Source organism: Tachyglossus aculeatus, chromosome 18 (genome assembly GCF_015852505.1).
Source record: "Tachyglossus aculeatus isolate mTacAcu1 chromosome 18, mTacAcu1.pri, whole genome shotgun sequence".
Classification (NCBI taxonomy): Eukaryota; Metazoa; Chordata; class Mammalia; order Monotremata; family Tachyglossidae; genus Tachyglossus; species Tachyglossus aculeatus.
The window spans coordinates 2019194-2039949 of NC_052083.1; the positions used below are offsets into that span (position 1 = coordinate 2019194).

The 20756-nt window shown below is 52.9% G+C and overlaps 1 protein-coding gene across 12 annotated transcripts in view; it reads right to left on the minus strand.

Annotated features, from left to right (window-relative positions):
* ADGRB1 (adhesion G protein-coupled receptor B1) overlaps nt 1-20756 on the minus strand; it is a 132522-nt gene that overhangs the window by 77223 nt on the left and 34543 nt on the right. For 9 of the 12 annotated variants that reach the window (XM_038760003.1, XM_038760002.1, XM_038760001.1 and 6 more), the window contains exons 3-11: nt 6969-7127; nt 6247-6354; nt 5399-5563; nt 4613-4777; nt 2440-2613; nt 1855-2019; nt 1580-1681; nt 583-689; nt 70-264 (exon numbers count right to left, since the gene is read on the minus strand). In XM_038760003.1, coding sequence (XP_038615931.1) covers nt 70-264; nt 583-689; nt 1580-1681; nt 1855-2019; nt 2440-2613; nt 4613-4777; nt 5399-5563; nt 6247-6354; nt 6969-7127 — 1340 coding nt within the window. The remainder of the gene's footprint in view (nt 1-69; nt 265-582; nt 690-1579; nt 1682-1854; nt 2020-2439; nt 2614-4612; nt 4778-5398; nt 5564-6246; nt 6355-6968; nt 7128-20756) is intronic. The other 3 variants (XM_038759998.1, XM_038760009.1, XM_038759999.1) reach the window with 2 other exon arrangements.

The window sequence follows — 20756 nt, forward strand, 5'->3', positions numbered from 1 at the left end:
CTGCCTGCCCAGTCCTTCAGACCAGTTCCTCCCACAGTTCTGCTCCCTGCCCTTTGGGCTTCTGCTCACCTGCACGTCCCCAGGGCCGGGGCTGTGGTAGGCTCTCCGGAAGATCTCCGTCAGGTTCCTCAGTACGTCCAGGGTGGACAGCACGTCCCCGCTGTAGCTGGCCCCATCCTGCGTGATCTCCACCAGGTTCAGGATCACGTCCGAGACACCCTGGCCCACCAGTCCCCGCTGGGCCTTGGCCAGGTGCTCCCGCATCTGATGGCCAGAAGGGGAGTGAGCGATGAGGGGGTCTTGTACTCAAGGGGACGGGAGACCCTGGATAGCTTGAGGCAGGAGTCTGTGAGTTTCTGAACTGAGCCCAGCTCTGTGGCCTGGGGTAGGGGGGAGCAGTTAGGGGTAGCACCCAGAACCCACCCTTTGCCTGGCATCCTTGGGCCTGTTGCCCCAGGGATGGACACTCCCACAGACTGACCCACTCTATGGCAGACCTCACTCAGGGGCCCATTCAAGGAGTGGGGGACAGAGCCATCGAGAGGGTGGTGATGGGCCGGTGCAGTCAGGAGAGCCTCTCACCATCATCTGGACATTCCTGTAGTCGATGGAGACACACTTGATGTACGTGGGGGATTCCCAGAATGCAATTCCTTCCTCATCCAAGACGCACCTCCTGAGGATGAGGCCTGGGGGACAGAGGGGCGGGAAGAGCTCTGGCCTGGCCGGCCCAGCCCCACCCCACCCTGACAGAAGTCTCTCCCCCAGCCTCCAGGGAAGGGGAGGGTGTGGGCTTCACCATCCATCAACCATCCATCCATCCATCCATCCCCCACTGCCACCCACTCTAGTACCCTGGCGAGGCAGTCCTTCTCTGGGTCCAACCTCAATCTCTCTTGCTGCAGCCCGAGTCCACCCCCTCCTTCTTTGACCTGGGAGATTACATGCTGTACACTAACTCATCGTGGCCTTGAAAATCAACTCGTCCATCAGCTAATCCCAACTCATCACATGTTCCTCTATGAGGATAGGTGGGTTCTTTTGTGGTGAAATGGGGATTAAGGAGAGTCCACTTAGACTGATAATGATGGAAATAATAATATAACAACCCCACCACTTTAGATTTCCATGGCACTTTCATTACCCTAAAGAGATTTTTTCATTTAAGGAATTCCTGTGTCCTTATTTTGGTTTTATGAGGCAGGAAGGGCCAAGCAGGACTTTTTTCCATTTTAACGATGGAGAAACTGAGGCCCACTGGGGATAGTAGCATGCCCATGTCACCCAGCATAGTACAGGGGTAGAAATCTCCCTGTAGATGCAGTGGTGGTGGTGGTAGTGCCGAGAGAAGCAGCATGGCCTAGTGGGTAGAAAACAGACCTGGGAGTCAGAAGAACCTGAGATCTAATTTCCCACATTTGTGCTGTGTGACCTTGGGCAAGTCATTTAACTTCTCTGTGCCCTATGGGTGAGAATGAGACCCAATCCCTGGCCCCCACAAGGGCTCCCAGTCTAAGAAAAGTGGGCAGAGCTGGCTCCAGACCCAGAAGGAAGCTGGTTCCCGGGGCAAGACACTTACCCGTGGCATTGCGGGGACACCGGGCAGCTGCTATCTCCCCCGCGGGGGTCTCCTTCCAGACCACAGAGCCAAAGGGGTCTTCGTCACAGATCTCGTGGGGCTCTGCGAAGGGCACAGAAGGGCACCAGAGGCTCTTGGTTATGACCACTGCGATCACTACTTTAACTACTAATAGCAAGAGCACATTGGCTTTCTGTGTCGTTTTTGTTCCCTGAATGTCTCGTCTTCACCTCAGAAGTCTTGCCTGCTGCTCACGGCAGCTCCAGGATACTGACCTGGGCATCTCCTCTCGTTGCACTGCTTGTACTCCTCCTTGGGGCCCTGGCAGGCCACACCCCCGAAAAAAGGTCCATAGCAGAGGCGGTCACGCTTCTGGGTCCCCCCTCCGCATGTGGTGGTGCAGCTGCCCCAGGCACCCCAAGTCTGCCACTTCCCGTTCACTGGGGCAGATGAGACACAGAGACACAAAGAGAGCAGAGCGCAATATAGTGAACTCCCGGCCCCTGGACTGGCTGCTGCTGCATGGGCAACGTGGGCACTGGGGCCGGGCGCTGCACTCGGGATCCTGGTTCACGTGACAGAGAATCCACTCTGGGCTTGTGGCTACAGTGGGCCCGTTTCAATGGGTGGAGTCTGGGTTGTGTTAAATATACCAGGCCTGAGGTCCCCGCCAGTCAGTCTTAACGTCCCACCAGCCCCAGTCTCCCGACCTGACTGTGACCCAACTCTAAGCCCCATGCCATCAGACCTCCAGTCCCACTCCCAGCCCTACCCCATCCTGGGCACCCCCTAAGCCCTGCCCCCCTGCCTCAGAGCTCTCCTGCCCCTCCGGCAGCAGGGGCTGTGCCCGTGGCACTGACCTGGACACTGTTGGAGGAAGCAGTCTCTGGTTTCGGCCCATGGGCCCTGGCATTCGGCCCCACCGTAGGAAGGCCCGTTGCACTCCCGTGTGCGCTGCTGGGTGCCGTTGGAGCAGCTGGCGGAGCACGAGCCCCAGCCCGACCACTCGTTCCAGTTTCCGTCCACTGCCCGGCCCGGGGGGGGAGCAGACGGACACAGAGAGCGTGAACACGCCGCCCAGTCCCAGGCCTCCCCCCGCTGCCCCCAGCCCCTCCACACCAACCCCCACCCCTATCTGGGCAGGCCCACTCTGGGCTTCCCCACCGATATTCAGTCGGTTGGTCAGTCCATCAGTCCAGCAACAATCTGCTGGACAGGCCCATCCTGACATAGTCCAAAGCTGGTCACTTGAAGGGAGGAGAGGAGGGATGATTAGACATGGTCCCTGCCCTGCCCTTGAGGGGATGATCGTCTGGTGGGAGATACAGAACAGGCACACACACACACACACACACACACACACACACACACACACACACACACACACACACTCTACTGACCCCTGTGGGGGGAGCAGGCAGGAGAAGACACAGTCCCTGTCCTCGAGGAGCTGCCAGTGAACAGGATAAGGAAGTATTCATTTGGGCTGGGGAGGTAGTTCCCAGGGAAGTCAGATGTTTCCTTAGGGAAAAGACCCCTAAGTCATGAGGCTCCCAAATACAGTCTCCATCTTGGGCTCCCCTCACCAGGGGTCTCCAAGGCATCAGCTGCACATGGCAGAAGTGTGACTGGAGTCTGTGGGGAGCTGAGGTAGGCAGGGCATCCTTCTCCTGGGTGGAAAGATGATTTTCCACCTAGCGCGTGAGGCTGGGCTGACCCATCATCAGCTAGGCCTAGCAGACAGCTCTGCCCCTGGGACAGATGGGGCTGAAGGCAGACAGATGAACTGTATCAGCCACTGGGAAGTAAATACCAACTGGGCAAAGACTAAAAATTGCCCTAGATCAATGGTTGGAAGCCCTCCTGGGAAGGATAGAGACCCACACCCACCAGCCACTGGGGCACAGAGGAGGGAGAAAGAGGAGAAGAATGAGGGGAGAAAGAGAGAAAGACACACACACACACAGAGGAGAGAGACAGAAATTGAGAGGAAGAGAGAGAGAAAGGAGAGGCAAAGGAGAGAGAAAGAAAAGAAACAATGTTCATGGAGTCCAAAGTGTGGGGAAGGAGGTGAGGTCGGGAGGGAGAAAGCATTTATACAAGAGCAATTTTCTGTACAAAGCCAGACACTTCCTCAAAGTGCGGGCTACTATCAAAGTGATTTCTGGGTCAATAAGAGCTGCCTGTCTCCATCTCTCATGGTTTCTTCTCAGCCCAAAAATTGGCCCAGGGGGTTGGGGGGTGGGGTCGAGATGGAAAGGGAAGAAGAGAGCAGAATCCAGGTAGATAAAATGACCATATACATTTAGAAAAGCCATGATTTCCACCCCTAACATTCCTCTCCCAAGCCCAATCCCCCATGTCAGAGACAGTCAGATATAAACACACAGACACAGAGAGACTCTCTCTGTGTTTCTCCCTTCCTTCTCCCCTTCCTCTTTCCCTCTCCGTCTTCCTCTCCCTACATCCCAGTGCAGTCTGTGTCTACATCTGGCCTGCTTGCACCTTCAAACACTCAGCTCTTTGGAGACTATGTCTTCTCTGTCCCCTCCTACCTTCATCCCTTCCTTCTCCCAGGGTACAGGGAGTGAGAGAGAGAAAGAGAGTAGGTGGATGGGTGGGTATGGGTGTGTGCGCTTGCACATCTTGGCATGTGTGAAGGTGATGGAGTGGTCCCACCTCCCCCATCAGACTGTCAATCCCTCCACAGCACAGGCTGGATGGCTTTATCTTCCTCTAACTCTCCCACAAAATGTGAAAGAAATCTGACCGGAATCTGAGTTTATAAAGAACATGAGAAAAACATTTCTGAGGGCGGAGGGGGTTACTGAAGAAATTGGATTCAAGCAGGATCAAGTGGGGAGGCTTTCTGGAAGAGATGGCAGGGAGGGAGGCAGAAGGGACTTAGGACCAGCTGGCCCCTCAGGCCGCGAGAATAAGGAGAGGAAGTGTGGAGAAGCTCTCCCTTCCTGTCCAACCCCCAAGTCTGGCACCTCCACCCACCACTCCCAGCTCCCTCTTCCTCTGCCTTACCTGGGCAGAGGGCGATGTTACAGAATTTGGTCTGCTTCTCAGGCCCCTCACAGGGGTTACCCCCAAATTGAGGAGGCTTGCAGGTGCGGGTCCGGTCCCTGAAGCCCCTCCCGCAGGTGGAGGAGCAGAGGCTCCAGGGGGACCACTCATCCCAGGCCCCGTGCACTGCCAGGATGAGAGAGACTGGTCAGAATGGTCAGGAGGCCGGGGGGGGGGGGGGCAATGCAGGGGCCACAGTCCTGAAAGAGGTCACTGGGGGAACCTGGAGTTATTCGGATCTAGGATGTGCAGCGGGGGCTGGTGACTCCAAGCTAGAGAGCAGGGAGAGCAGCTTGTCCCCTTCCCAGGCTGGAGAGAATGGTGAACCCAGGGGCATGGGTCAAGGAATTCCAGAGGGAGGACCCACTTTAGTGGAGGCCAAATCCAGCGAGGATGCTGAGGAAGGCTCTGGGGGTGAGATGTGGGGGTGAAGCAGGTGGCATCTCACAAACGCTTCCTGGGTTAGGTGGCTGGAGGCAGGCTCCTGGCCACTAGATATGCCCAAAGGATCACTGGGGCAGGTCATTGGGCACTCTGGGGGACCATGCCCACTACCAAGCCATTTCCCTCCCTCCCTCCCTCCCAGACATAGGCCCCTGCCCCAGGAGAAGCGGCAAGCCAGAGCCATGCCATCAGCCTGGACCAGCCACAGAGTCCAGAGGTAAGGGGCCATGGCTGCTGCTACCTCCTCTTCCTCCTCCTCCATGGCACTTAACCCAACCTAAGGCGGGCCCAGCCTCCACATACCTGGGCAGACAGCAGAGTTGTTGCACTGTCGCTGCTCCCGGAGGGGCCCGCTACACTGGGTGCTGTAGGATGATGAGACGCAGAAGCGGGTGCGGGTCTGCCAGCCCTCACCGCAGGTGGCCGAGCAGACGCTCCATGGGGACCATTCCTCTGCTGCAGGGTCACCTGCCAAGGGATGGGGGAGCCGGGTCGGGGGGCAGATCCCGGGTGACAGGTGAACGTGAGAGAGAGGAAACCAATGGCATGCTGATGGGGATGGGGTGCCAGAGGGGCAAGAGAGAGGGGTTAGCAATCCTCGATCCCCTGGGCTCTCAGCCATTTGAGGATGTGTCCAGCCAGAGGTGGGGGGATGGACCAGAGGGCATGTCTCTGGATGCCAGCCTGGTGGGATGGTCAACAGAGGGCACAGTGGTCACTCAGTTCTCTCAGAGAGCAGGGTGAGGCACAGCCCTTCTAAGAGTAAGTTCATGCTGGACTGATCCATGGGGGTCCAGAGAAGACCAAACCCCAGGGCTGCCCCAGACCCAATCCTATGGACACATGGAAACCACTGTCTGGACCTCCCCACCCCACCCACCCTAGAACAGACAGAGGTAGAGGGAACAAGGGGTGTTGGATCTCCATTTTACCAATGAGCAAATGTAGGCACACAGGAGTGATGAAACCCAAGGTCACCCAGCAGTCAAGTGAAAGAGTTGGGATTAGAACCCAGATCCTCTGCCAGGTCCATGCTCTTTCCACAAGGCCACACTGCTTTTTCCTCCTTCCCTGCACCTCCTGTTCCAGGCATCACCCCACCTGTTATTTTTCTCCCCAGGCCAGGGCCGGGTGAGGCCCAGATTGCTCACCTGTCTGAGAGGATGGGTATCCGAACTGCTGCAGGTCCTCAGGCTCACCCCTCCGGCGATTATCTGTGGACCTCAGGGACTGACTTCTGGAATTATAGCGTCCACTGGCTATGGTGAGGCAATAGGGTGGGGGGAAAGGGTGGGGTGGGGAGGACCCATGTCAGTCAGGCCTCAGCTGTGGTGCCTGAGAGAACCACTGCTCACCCTGGTCAGCCAGGGACCGCCTGCCTCCGCCCTAAACTGCCCGTTCAGCCCCCTGGACTTCGAAGCCCTGCGCTCTCCATTCTAATGCCGCTGGCAGTTTATGCCCTGCCGAGCCCACCACCGGTCTGCTTAGTTGCTTATCCACCGTCAGAAAGCCAGTGACACCCCCAAATGTATAGGATCCTCCTGTCCTCCTCGAGTGCCCCCACCTCCTTCCAGAACCCTCAGATATTGACGCGCTCCCCACCCTGCCACCCCACTGCAGTGTCTTCCGATTCCTTGGGGTCCCCCAAGTCTGAATACCGGGGTCTGGCCTCGGCTCAGGGAACTTTCTCCTTGCCCCCCTCCCAGGAAGGCCCCCCACCCCTCCCGGCCTGACCCTTCCATACCGCGGCAGGATGGGTGAGGTGTCAGAGAAGTGGGGCTCTGGGTCACCTCCAACCACAGGGACGGCAGGGCTCAGGGGCTCCAGGGAAAGGCCCCGGGCACCACCCCAGACCCATGGCTACTCGACTTACTGTTGCAGGCCCTGCTGTTGCAGAGCCGGCCCTCCTCCAGCACGCCCGCGCAGGCCTGGCCCCGGTGCGGGAGGGGCCGGCAGGTCCGAGCCCGTGTCTGCAGGCCCCCGCCACAGTCTCTCGTACACTCGCCCCACAGGGACCAGGCGTTCCATCCTCCTGGGGGACAACCAGAGAAAAACGAGTCAGAATCCAGGGCTGGGGACGGCGTAGAGGGCAAGGGGTGAGGCCAGCGAGGGAAAGGGCCCTCATGAAAGAGTTGGGGATCGAGGCAGAGTCGACACCATTTCCTTTGGGCCTTCCTGGCTGATTTCTTCATCCTGCTGCCTGGCTTCTTCCAGGCAGGCACTTTCTCCCCCAAGCCCCTTGGACACCACTCCGATCGTGAGACTGTGGGTCCTGGGGAACCAACTCTCAGCCAACAGGGGCCACCAGACGTTGTGATACTGCCAATGACCCAGACTAGTGGCAGGCTGCTTGATGGGGCCAGAAGATTACCCCACTCCCATCCTCCCCGGCCCTTCCCTGGGACTCTGAACCTGCTCCAGACCTGGCACCTGACAGAGACTCTGATGGGATGGAGGTGACCCTACCAGGAGCAGCTGGTTAGCTCCAGAGCCTCGATGCAAGAAGCCATGGCAACAACCAAGGAAACTCTCCAAGAGACAAGGGGTGAGGTCCTGGGGAGGATGGCTGAGAGAAAATCTGGACCCTTCTCCTGGGGTATCTTAAGAGCGAGACCCTGTCTGGATGGGTTGGTGAACAGCACACCTCCCCTGAGGCAGGGGGATGGAAAAGATGACCTCGGGAGAGACATGTAGAAGAGATGGTGGTGCCTACACTTGGGCATGGACCTCAGTGGTTTAAAATCACCCCACAGATGCCACTCCGAGGGCCAGCTGGGTCACTCCCCCCCCTTCTCTGGACTTTAGGCTCCACAGGCCTCCGCCCCCTCCAGCCTGATACCCGAGGGAGGGAGAGGCACAGGCGGTCTGCTACCTCCATCTGGCAGAGAGGAAGGGCATCATCTACCCATCCGCCTACTCAGTGACCAGGACATTCTGCCAGGATGACCACCGATGTCCTTCCGGCGTGATCTGAGGTGGGGGCCTGGCCAGATTGTGACATGACTCCCTGCCTGTGTGCACGTGTATGTGGGTGTGTGTTCGCTTTGCATGTGTTCATGGAAGCAGGGGAATGGATGAAATGACCTCTCAAGTTCCCTTCATTCTAAGGTAAAGAGTAAGGAGAGGGAGAGGAGGAGGAGTAGAAGAAGTAGAAAGAAGTGAAGAATGGTGAGAGAGGCAAGGGACATTCTCCAGTTGTAATCACAGAGGAGCATGGCCTAGTGGAAAGAGCATGGGACTGGGAGTCAGAGGGTCCGGGTTCTAATTCTGGCTGTTTGACTTTGGACAAGTCACTTAACCTCTCTGTGCCTCAGTTTCCTCCACTGTGAAATGAGGATTAAATACCTGCTCTCCCTCCTACTGTGTCTGACCTAGTTAACTTATATCTGCCCCCGCACTTAGAACAATGCTTGACATATAATAAGCGCTTTAACAAATACCATTAAAAAAATCAAAAAAGGAGTAAAGGAAAAAGTCTGTGCCAGCAGAGGGAGCAGGCAATTAAAACGTTTCCTGAAGCAAATGTCTCCGCATCTGTGGTGTGGCATCTCAATGAGCTGGGTCCACATTCACTGGCCTTTACCAGCAGGTCAGGGGCCTTGGCAGCCAGCGGGAGTGGTCTTCAGTCAGGGGGAGGGAGGAGAGGCACTGCCGGCCGTTAAGTCTTGGGTCTCCTCTGAGGCCTGATGATCCCAATTCCCCCTCCTTCAAGGAGCTTGGACCAGCTACCGACTAAAGGAATGTTTGTCCTGGGCCCCAGAGCAGAGATGGAGTGGGACATAGAGAAAGGAAGGGGAGAAGAGGGTTCGGAAAAGGGAAAGGGGAGGAGGGAAGAAAATAAGGGGAGAGGGAGAGAGCTGAGGGCCTGAGAGGTTGTACCTTGTCCAAGTCCCACAGGGCTGAACTGGGCCCCAAACCATGTTCTCCTGAGCCCCCAGCTTGTCCTCCTTGGGTGGGTGGGTGGGTGAGGGGCAGGTAGAGGCAGAGCAGGGGAGGGTAGAGAGTGGCATGTCCAGGGGCTGGACCAAAGTTGGGCTGCAGCTGATTCTGGGGCAACCAGCAGCTGGACAGCCCCCTTCCTCTGGATGCCTTCACACGGCAGCCGGGCTTGTTTCTTTGGGCTACTGGGCCGCCGGGCCGCCTGACCACAGTGATCTCCCCAGAGCATACTGTGGCCCCCCAAGACTCACCTTCATTTCCCAAGTCACCGACCTGGGCCTGGTCCCCACTCAGACCAAGTCCCCGGGGCCCGCCATCACATCTAGCCCCACGCCTCCAGGGATGCTGATCCAGGGACTCTCCCCACCGGTCCCTGCCTGGGATTCAGAGCCAACCACCTTCCCTTCTATGGGTGGTGGCCCTTTCCATACAATCTAACTCAGATCCCTCTGGCTGTCACTTGAACCCATCTCCTTGGGCCTGTCCACCATAGAGTCAGTCAATAATCTGGCCTCGTGCTAGGATGGAGAGGGCAGAGCTAATCACCCACCCAGCATTTGGGGTGGGAAGGCTCTGAACAAAAATGATTGGTTGACATTTTGCCAGGGCTGGGCGTTATCTCTCTGCTGAATAGTCATCATCCTTTCATCTCACGTGGGCCATTCAGAAAACACCAGCAAACAGAGACCTGCTGCCAGGGTGAGGCAGGGGCTGTTGATGCTGTTCATCTGCAGCAGGGGTGGGATGATGGTGTCCCTTCCTTCCACACCCTGTCCCTGGTGTCCCCAGACCCTCCACCTTCCCACCTCCAGCTATAGCCCAATTTGTCCAGGTCTTTACGTCATCTTAGTGTTTTGTTTCATCTCTCCTCAGGTGCCTGATATATTTTTAGGTTGTAAGCTCCCTGAGGTACTAGGTCTATGTCTAACTTTCACCTGTGTTCTCTTTCCCGGTGCTTAGAGCAGTACTCTGCACACAGTCACTAAACTTCTCTGTGCCTCAGTTGCCTCATCTGTAAAATGGAATCTAAGACTGTGAGCCCTGTGTGGGACAGGGACTTGGTCCAAATCAATTATCTTGTATCTATTCCAGCGCTTAGTATAGTGCCTGGTACATAGGAAACACTTAAATACAATTAAGAAACAAAAGAAAGAAACAGCAACAACAAAAACCCAGAGTAAACACTTACTAAATCTATTGCTACTACTACAATCACAAATAATTTGCGGTATTTGTTAAGAGCTTACAAATTCTAAGCTTTGGGAGAGATACAAGGTAATCAGGTTGAACACAGACCCTTTACCACACGCGGTTCGCAGTCAAAGAGGGAGAGAGAAGAGGTAACTGAATCTCCACTTTACAGTTGAGAAAACTGAGACATAGAGAAGTTAAGTGACTTGCTCAAAGTCACACATTAGGCAAGTCCTAGAAATAGGATTATTACCCAGGCCCATGCCCAATTCACTAGACCCCACTGTTTCTCTTATGACCTGGTGAAGCAGAGCTGTGGCAGAGCAAGGAGGCTGAGGGCCCAAAGACCTGGCCCCTGGAACTTTCCTTCCCCATTTTTTATATTTAATGGTATTTGCTAAGTGCTTACTATGTGTCAGGCACTGTTCTATGTGCTGGAGTAGATACAAAATAATCCATATTGGACACAGTCCCTGTACCACATGAGTCTCAAAGTCAATCCTCATTTTACAGCTGAAGCAACTGAGGCACGGAGAAGTGAAGTGGATTGCCCAAGGTCACACAGCAGACAAGTGGCAGAGCCGGGGTTAGAACCCACATCCTCTGACTCCCAAGCCTGGGCTCTGTCCACTAGGCAATGCCGCTTCTTTTGAGCCCATCCCCGATCAGCTGAGGGATAGGAGAGGCAGGGCTCCACCACCCCTGTGTGTGCCCAGAAGACTACTTTTGGGGGAATGTACATGTGTGAGTCTAAGGATCTGTGTGCATGTGTTTGGAGTGTGAGTACATGGTTGTCTGTGTGGGTGTGTGTCTTGTTCAGCTATGTTTCTGCATGTGGGTGTGTGTCTTTGGTTATCTGTACACATGCCTCAGTGTGTCTGTGTGCATCTCCAAAGGTCTGGGTGCATCTGCCTGCATGCATGAGTGAGTGTGTGTGTGTGTGTGTGTGTGTGTGTGTGTGTGTGTGTGTGTGCTTGTGTGTGCACGCATGCACGTGTGGGAGCATGTATCTGCAGGTGCATGTGCATGCTGTTTGTATGTGCATGTGTATCTTTTCTTAACTGAGGTTGTTTGTGCTAAGGAGTCTATCTCCTTGCAGCTATTCCACAACATGCTCCTGTTTGGAAGGGGAGGCAGAACTGGGGAAGAAAAATTCTCCATTTAAATGCAAATGTTGACTTTTTCATTGGCTCTGAAAGGAAAGAATCTTCACCAGAGGCAGAGTTAGTTTTAAAAAAAAAATAGACCTAAGTGGGGAGGCTGGTAGAACAGTCTGGCTCCCGGTCACCAACCGCCCCCCCCTCACCTTCCCCACCCCCCCAGCCCCTGGAAGGTGGCAAAGAAAGATGAGGCCGGGCAGGAGATGGTGAGCAGCAGGGAAGGGGAGAGGGACCAACGAGGAAATTTCCACATTCCTGCCTTCTGGCTGGGGCGAGGCCCAGGAGCAGGAGGCTGACTTTGAGAGTGGACAGCCCCCCTACCTGTTACTGCCCTCACTCCGAGCTGGGAATCATGCTGGGGGACAGAGGTGGTGAGGGTGGGAATTGGGGGAGATGAAGCCAGGCAATGGCAGAGAGAAAGGGAGAAAGTAGGCAAGAACTAGTCAAACAGCGATGGAGAAGAAGATAGATCCTGTGCCATGAGCAGAGTCTATAGACACATTCTAGGATAGAGAGACAGGGAGGGGAGGTGGGATTCCTCCTCCTCCTCTCCATCCCAGGGGATGGGGCAGTCAGCCTCAGATAGCCACCCACTAGGCCCCCACATCGATTATTTGGGCATCCCCACTTGGGCCATTGCAGACTGTGGTAAGATGAAGAGTGAGGATGGCCAGACGGATGGTGACTGACAGGCAGGGCTGCAGTGATTGACACTCGGGCCCAGGGCTGGGCCGTTGGACAGGGCTCCTCCCTCATTTGACCCTCAGTGTGGATGAAATCATATGCAGTGCTGTGTAATGATGCCATTACAGCTTCACCAGTCAGCGCAGCAGCAGTGATGGAGGAAACGGCTACTGGTAAACCCTCTCGCCTCTTGGGCAGGCCGCAGCTGCCCTGTGGCAAGTTACCCAGCTTCCTCATGCTTCTTCCTCCTGGTATCTCACCACCTCCAACCACACCTCGCCCCTCCCAACTGGGCAAATCACTTCACTTTCTCTGGGCCCCATTTCCCTCATCTGCAAAATGGGGATAATAATACTATCAATCGTATTTATTGAGCACTTACTGTCTGCAGAGCACCGTACTAAGTGCTTGGGAAGTACAAGTTGGCAACATATAGAGACGGTCCCTACCCAACAGCGGGCTCACAGTCTAGAAGATTTGTGACCTTGAGCAAGTCACCTCACTTTCTCTGGGCCTCAGTTCCCTCATCTGCAAAATGGGGATAATAATAATAATGCTAATAATAATAACGCTTGTACTTCCCAAGCGCTTGGTACAGTGCTCTGCACACAGTAAGCGCTCAATAAATACGATTGAATGAATGAATCCCCCCCGCCCTACCTCCTTCCCCTCCCCACAGCACCTGTATATATGTTTGTACAGATTGATTTTACTCGTACATATTGACTATTCTATGTATTTTATTTTGTTAATATGTTTTGTTTTGCTGTCCGTCTCCCCCTTCTAGACTGTGAGCCCGCTGTTGGGTAGGTACCGTCTCTAGATGTTGCCAACTTGGATTTCCCAAGCGCTTAGTACAGTGCTCTGCACACAGTAAGCGCTCAATAAATACGATTGAATGAATGAATGAATAAAAGCCACCCAATGAAGCGACTTGCCCAAGGTCATGCCAAGTCAGTCACCATTTCATAGATGAGGTAACTGAGGCAGAGAGAAGTTAAGTGACTTGCCCAAGGTCATGCAGCAGACAAGTGGTGGAGTGGGATTAGAACCCAGGTCCTCCAACTCCCAGACCCGGGCACAATCCACTAGGCCACACTGCCTCCTTCCACCCTCTCCTTATTGCCCTTGGCCCAACTCGCCAGAGCCTCTCATGAGCCCTCCCTATGGATAGCCCAGCAGGTCTGTGTCATTTTCCACGGCCTGCGTGGGTTGTGTGCCTGCAGCCGCAGTTCTGATTTGAGTCTTTGTTGGATGCAGAGCTCCGGGTTTGAGGATACGTAGAAGAAATAAGGGACGTGATTCAAAACCTGAAGGAGCTCACAGTCTTTTGAGGGAAACTGGATATACGGAAAATAGCTAGGATGAATGGGGATACATGACAAATATTAAGAAAAACAGGCAGGCCCTGACTCAAGATGAACGGCCCTTGGAATATTTTTAAATTTCATACCCGCTTCAGCTTTACAACACATCTGTTGCAACTTCACAGCATAACCTAGTGGATAAGGGTGGATCTGGAAGTCAGAAGGACCTGGGTTCTCTTCCCAGCTCTGCCACATCTCTGCTGCATGACCTTGGGCAAGTCACTTAACTTCCCTCTACCACAGTTACCTCATCTGCAAAATGGGGATTAAGACTGTGAGCCCTGTGTGGGACAGGGATTGTGCCCAACCTGATTAACTTGTATCTATCCCTGCGCTGGATACATAATTCCATTACAAAAAAAAAAAGGCCGTAGCAGTCTGCAGCAGGTTGCAGCCATTAGCCAGTCACCTCCCCTACCCTTTTGGACACAGTTCTCTGGAGTTCCCAAGCCAGGAGCTAGTGGCCCCTGGGCCTGGGATTCTGGACAGAGGAGAAAGTTGGAGAGAAGGATTCTCTTGGAACTGTGCATCACCACCCAGTGCCAGTCAATTTGAGTCAAATGTCACTCACACTTTAACTTCTGCCCCTCCCAACCACCTGGGCCCTCTGTCCCACTGGGAACAGCCCAATTGACACATCCTTTACATTGATACAGGCTCGACACCCCCCGACGTAGCCCACAACACCAGAGAATAGTGCTACTGGGACTAGGGCTGATGATGGAGAGGGAGGCAGTATGGCTTAGAGGAAAGAACATGGGCCCAGGAGTCAGACAACCTGGGTTCTAAACCAAGATCCCCATATAATAATAATAATAACAACAACAATGGTATTTGTTAAGCCCTTACTATGTGCCAGGCACTGTACAAAACACTAGAGTTGATACAAGCAAATCAGGTTGTACGTAGTCCCTGTCCCACATGGGGCTCACATTCTGAATCCCCATTTTACAGATGAGGTATCTGAGATACTGAGAAGTTAAGTGACTTGCCCAAGGCCACATAGCAGACAATTGGCAGAGCTGGGATTAGAACCCATGACCTTCTGACTTTCAGTCCCATGCTCTATCCACTATGCCATGCCTGCTTCATGACCTGGGACAAGTCCCTTCACTTCTCTACGCCTCAGTTTCCTCAACTGTAAAATAGAGATTAAATACCTGCTCTGCAAACTTGTGTGGGACAGAAATTCTGTCCAATCTGATTATCTTCTACCTATTCCAGCGCTTAGCACATGGGAAGTGCTTAATAAGAACCATCATTCTTGTGATCATCATCATCATTATTTCTGTAAAACCCTCTCATGCAGAGCTCATGCTGGCAAGGCCAGTCCTCTTGGTAGTGCGTTCCTATACACGGTTGACACAAATGGCCCTGATTTTTCCATTCCTGATAAGCACAAAACTTTCCCTTTTGACGGCTCTGAGTTTGGCCCTCAGAACAATCAGTTCCTAGAATTTCAAAGCTGTGGCACCACCTATAAACACCACCCTGATCCCATGGGCCCAGTGCACCCAAAACAGACTGCAAGTAGCACCCCCCCAAACCCATCGGTACCGCCTGTGCCCACCATGGGTCATCTTCTGGATCGGCAGGACAGCTTTTTCTGCTCATCCTGTGGCAGACTGAGGGCCTAGTACCACCAACATGAGGGGCATTAAGCTGGCTCAGTGAGCCCTCGGCTCAGGAACCCATGCCATACCCCAAGCCCTTGTTGGTTACTTCTGACAAAGAAATCACAGACTCCTCTGGCTGGAAAGATGCTCCAGAGGTCATCTCGTCTATACCCCACCATCCACACACCCCTGTCCAGAACCATCCCAGTGCCTTGGTTCTTCAAGACCCTCAAAAGACTGTGAGCACCTTGAGTGCACAAATCACAACATTTACTTCTCCTGGACTCATCTCAGGGAGAACCAGGAGGCAGGGGGCTTTGAGTCCTGACTGACAGTGGTGAGGGTGGAAGCTCAGAGAGAAACAGAGGCCAACCTTGGGGACACAAGCCATCAGAGAATTGGAACCCAGTCCTCCTCACCCCACCTTCTCGTCCCTGGGACTCCAGTTGGAGGGACCCGATCATTGCTGAGCTTAGGATGAGAAAACAATTTTGAGTGGGCTTGGGAGAGAGACGATGTCAAAGCCAAACCTAATCATAGGCTACCTCTCCGGTTCCCATGGCAACGGCTCCGGTGACAGCATCATCTCGGAATAAACTCAGGTTGGGCCCCAGCTGTCAAAAGCCACACTATTTGGGGGCTGGTCACCTTGACGACGCAGGTGTCTGGGAAGATGACAGAGTGGGCAGGGGCAGATGTCACTCCCGGGAACGAGAGGTCTAGGGTGCCAGCAGCTCCTCCTCAGAGCTCCAAGTCCCCAGCCAGGCTCCTTGGCAAACACAGAGACACGGGCAGGTTTGGGGATTGGGTGCAGGGCTAGGGAGCAGTCCAATGGCAGAGGATGGAGAAACTGAAACAGCACTTAAAGGAGCAGAGCAAACTTTGGGTGCTAGAGCGCCTCTGCATGAAAACCACCCAATGTCCTTTAGTCATTTATTTATACTCTGCTTTGGCACCTAGGTAGACATACTTATTCAATTATTTATTCTCATGACTATCTGTAAACATTTTGCTGTCTGCCTCCTCTATTATAGGGTAAGCTCATTAATATTAATAATAATTGTTATTATTATTATTATTGTGGTATGTAAGTGCTTACTATGTGCCAGGAACTGTATTAAGTGCTGGAGTGGTACAAGCAAATTGGTTGGACACAGTCCCTATTCGATGTAGGGCTCACAGTCTTAATCCACATTTTACAAATGGAGGAACAGGCACAGAGAAGTCAAGGGACTTGCCTAAGGTCACAAAGCAGACAAGTGGCAGAGCTGGGATTAGAACCCATGCCCTTTTGAGTCCCAGGCCATGGCATTATTTGAATGTCTACTCTGTGCAGACCCCTCTGCAATGAACAAGGCACCTGGCGACAGAATAAAAAGCCACAGTTCCTGCTCTATACAAGTTTACAATCCATCTCAATACCCGAGGGCTTCTAGACTGTGATCCTGTTGTTGGGTAGGGATTGTCTCTATCTGTTGCCGAATTGTACTTTCCAAGCGCTTAGCACAGTGCTCTGCACACAGTAAGCGCTCAATAAATATGACTGAATGAATGAATGACAGGTTACCATTGGAGAACTTATCTATATAGCCATCTATCCATTTTTCCTTTTCCTTCTTTCTGTAATTTATTTTAGTGTCCATCTCTTGACAAAACTCACCCAGAAAGTGGGGACTGAGCCAGGACCTGGTGGTTGGTCTATTGTATTGTACTCTCCCAAGTGCCTAGCACAATGTTCTGCATCAAGTAAGCTCTCAATAAAAACCACTCCTGGCTAAGGTGGGGCCCTGGCAGTGTCAGGACCTCTGGGCCTTCGCCCCCACAGTGAGGTGAGATCTGGGATCCCTCTGACAGGAAGCTCAATCAATCAATCAATCAATCATATTTATTGAGCGCTTACTGTGTGCAGAGCACTGTACTAAGCGCTTGGGAAGTACAAGTTCGCAACATATAGAGACGGTCCCTACCCAACAGTGGGCTCACAGTCTAGAAGAAGCTGCCCTTGTGGCCAGCAGATCCCAATGAGCACATGCAGGAAACGCTTTGCTATAATAGAGAAGCAGCGTGGCTCAGTGGAAAGAGCCCAGGCTTTGGAGTCAGAGGTCATGGGTTCAAATCCCGGCTCCGCCAACTGTCAGCTGTGTGACTTTGGGCAAGTCACTTAACTTCTCTGGTCCTCAGTTCCCTCATCTGTAAAATGGGGATGAAGACTGTGAGCCCCCCGTGGGACAACCTGATCACCTTGTAATCCCCCAGCGCTTAGAACAGTGCTTTGCACATAGTAAGTGCTTAATAAATGCTATCAAAAAAAAGACATACCCTGCCCTAAACTCAAACGGGGGTGGGGAGGGGGAGGGCGCTAGAAAGGGGCAACCTTTTTTGCACAATTAGGCTGCTAAGTGCATGGCTAGGACAGAATGTGGGGGAAGATGTGGGGAGCCCAGTGCCAAAATGGCCTAAATGGGACAAGGCTCCATGCAGGATCACCTTCAGGCAAACTCACATTGGGTTTCAGTATCAGAGACATGATATGATAAATTAGGGTATTTGTTTAGCACTTACTATGTGCCAAGCACCTTAGTCACCACAGGGGTAGATACAAAATAATTGGGTTGGATACGGTTCCTGTCCTACATAAGGCTCACAGCCTTATTGGAAGGGAGAACAGATATCAAATCCCCATTTTACATTTAAGGAAACTGAGGCACAGAGAAATTTAAATAACTTGCCCAAGGTCGCACCACAGGCAACTGATGAAGCTGGATTTAGAACCTAGGACATCTGACTCTTAGCCTGGGCTCTTTCTACTGGCCCTTACTGCTTCTCTGTATCAATTTATTAGTACTGCAGTGGGAACTAAAGCTCACTGTTACCAACTGGAAACAGTGAACTTTAAGCCGTTGCACATCACAATGCTAATGAACTGATACAATGTTCGTTCTGGATACAGAAACAACACAGACTGCCCAAGCTGTAGAGGCAGAACCAGATGGCCTCAAACTGCCCCGTTGGACTGCATCATCTGTGTGTGAAACATCTTCCTCCAGGCCTCTTTTCCCCAGGGAAGCTGGCCGGCCTGTCACGATCGTTGTGAGCACAGGGGTGTTCTAGATATTGTTCTTCAGTCATGGTTAGAAAGACCGCATGACTCAGAGAGAAGAGAACGTTGCTCGCCGCTGAGTCTTGGAGATCAGCCTCAATGGGACCAGTCCTCTCACAGTGGTATAGGCCAGCCCGGGGCTCCGCTCTCCTCCTTCCTAACCCAGTCCTCCCGGCCCCAATGACTATGAGCCTGCGCCCGGTGGGTCTCTCACCACCGTCAGCCGACCCGGCCAGGCCGAGAGGCATTCAGAGATGAAGCTGGCATTTTCCGGCTCCGCTCAATCACCCCTCTGTACTCTGGCCTCATTTGCATCTAATTAAGGGAATGAAAAGAGTCAATTAACGAGACCCACCGTCAACACAGGTCGAAAGGAAAGAGCAGGAAGAATTCTTCTGCCTTGCCCCTCCCCAAAAAAACTTGAGAGCAGAGGCTGATGGGAGGCTCCGGGTGGGGAGTGGGAATCCTACCACCCTCTTCCTTCGTTCCTTTTCCCCACAGTGTCTACAAGAGTTGGATGGATGAGGGAAGTCAGGAGTGCTGGGAAGGAGATGGACTGTGCCAACCCCAAGGCGACCAGCAAGGAGCTCCAGAGGACACCTGAGGCTCACTGAACTGGAGTCTATTTGCCCACCTCCAGCAAGATTCCTCCCTCAATCCTCCGGGCCAGGCCAGCGCCTCTCTCCCAAATGGACTGGCATGGAGAGAAGGAGCCTCCACAGTATCTCTGGGACTGCCATTTTGGCTTTCAAGAGGGATTCTTCCTTCGGTTTGACCTAAACTCCCCTTGCTGTCACCTGAGTTCTCTCCAAGTGGATCTGGATACAATTACAGTATTTGTTGTGCTTACTCTGTGCCAAGCACTGTCTGCCTGATGTGGCTGCAAGAGGCAGTGATGGGAAAGTGCAGGGTCAGTAATAATAAGAATAAGAATCATCATCTGTGGTGTTTGTTAAGCACTTAGTACAGCCAAGCACTGTACTAAGGCTGAGGTAGATACAGGGTCATCAGGTCGGGCACAGTCCCGGCACCACACGGGACTGGCAGCCTTAGTGGGAGGGAAAACAGATGAGGAAACTGAGGGACCAAGAAGTGAAGTGACCTGCCCAAGGTCACACGGCAGACAAGTGGTGGAGCCGGGAATAGGAACCAGGTTCTCTGATTCCGTGGCCTATGCTCATTCCACTAGGCTATGCTGCTTCTCAATATCCAGAGTCTCAGCCCAGAGTCCCTTAGTTTAGTCAGCTTCTGTCCCTGAGGCCTGCAAATGGGAGGAGGAGGAGAAGAAGGAGGAGTAAATATTTTTATGTCGTTCTTCCTCACTGGACTGTAACCTCCCTGAATCCATCTTTACTAAATTGTACTTACCCAAGCGCACAGTACAGTGCTCTGCACACAGAAAGCAATCAAGTTAATTGTATTTATTGAGTACTGATGGTGTATTCTGCATTAAGTATTTAGAAAATACTTACTCTATTTACTCTGCATTTAGAGAAGCTGCGTGGCTCAGCAGAAAGAGCCCGGGCTTTAGAGTCAGAGGTCATGGGTTCAAATCCCGGCTCTGTCAATTGTTAGCTGTGTAACTTTGGGCAAGTCACTTAACTTCTCTGTGCCTCAGTTACCTCATCTGTAAAATGGGGATTAAGACTGTGAGCCCCACGTGGGACAACGTGATCACCTTGTATCCCCCAGCGCTTTGAACAGTGCTTTGCACATAGTAAGCGCTTAACAGATACCATTATTATTATTATTATTATTATTATTATTATTAAGTGCTTGGGAGAATACAATATAAGCAGCTGGTAAATACCATTGCTTGATTATTCCATACTACCTAAGCACCTAGCACTGAACACTACACTAAGTGGCCACTACATAAATGCTATTGCTACAACTACTTGACCAAGAAGGAGATGGTAGGTAGTGGAGAGCCTGAGAGTTGGAACACAGGCAAGCAACCTTCTTGGTACCCACAGCTCCAGAGCCAAGCCAAGCCAAGCCAAACCAAGCCAAGCAGGCAATGATTTGCACCACGTATTTTGTGTCGTGTCCTGTGCTGCTGGCCGGATGCTCGGGGACTCTGAGGTCACCGGCTGGAGAAGGGATGGAAGAAGCCCAGGTCAGGGAATCAAGAGGTCTGGGTTCGAGTGCCAGCTCTGGCCCTAGCTTGCTGGGTGACCTTCAACGGTTCACTTCACCTCTCTGTTCCCCCTCTGTAAAATGGGGTGAATAATGAGCCTCTGCCTGTCTCACAGAGGCGTTGAGAAGGGAGAAGAGGATAACTGATGAGAAAGTGCAGCGGAAAAATTACAACTCCCTACATAGTTGGAGTGTTATTACCTGGCCTTCAAGAGATGTTTATTAGTAGTAGTAATAATGTGTGATACTCAGAGTGCCAGGACACCCCACTCAGGGGCTGAACCAACCCCCAGAGAATCTGGGCTTAGACAGCTGGTTGGAAGGGAGACAAGCAATGAAGGAAGACTAGATTGGCTACTTTCGGTGACCCACAGTGCCACTCCCTGCACACACACATACACACAACCCCCATCCATCATTATCTATGAACCATAATCTGGCCCTGGGGTCTCCCCCTACTCCAAA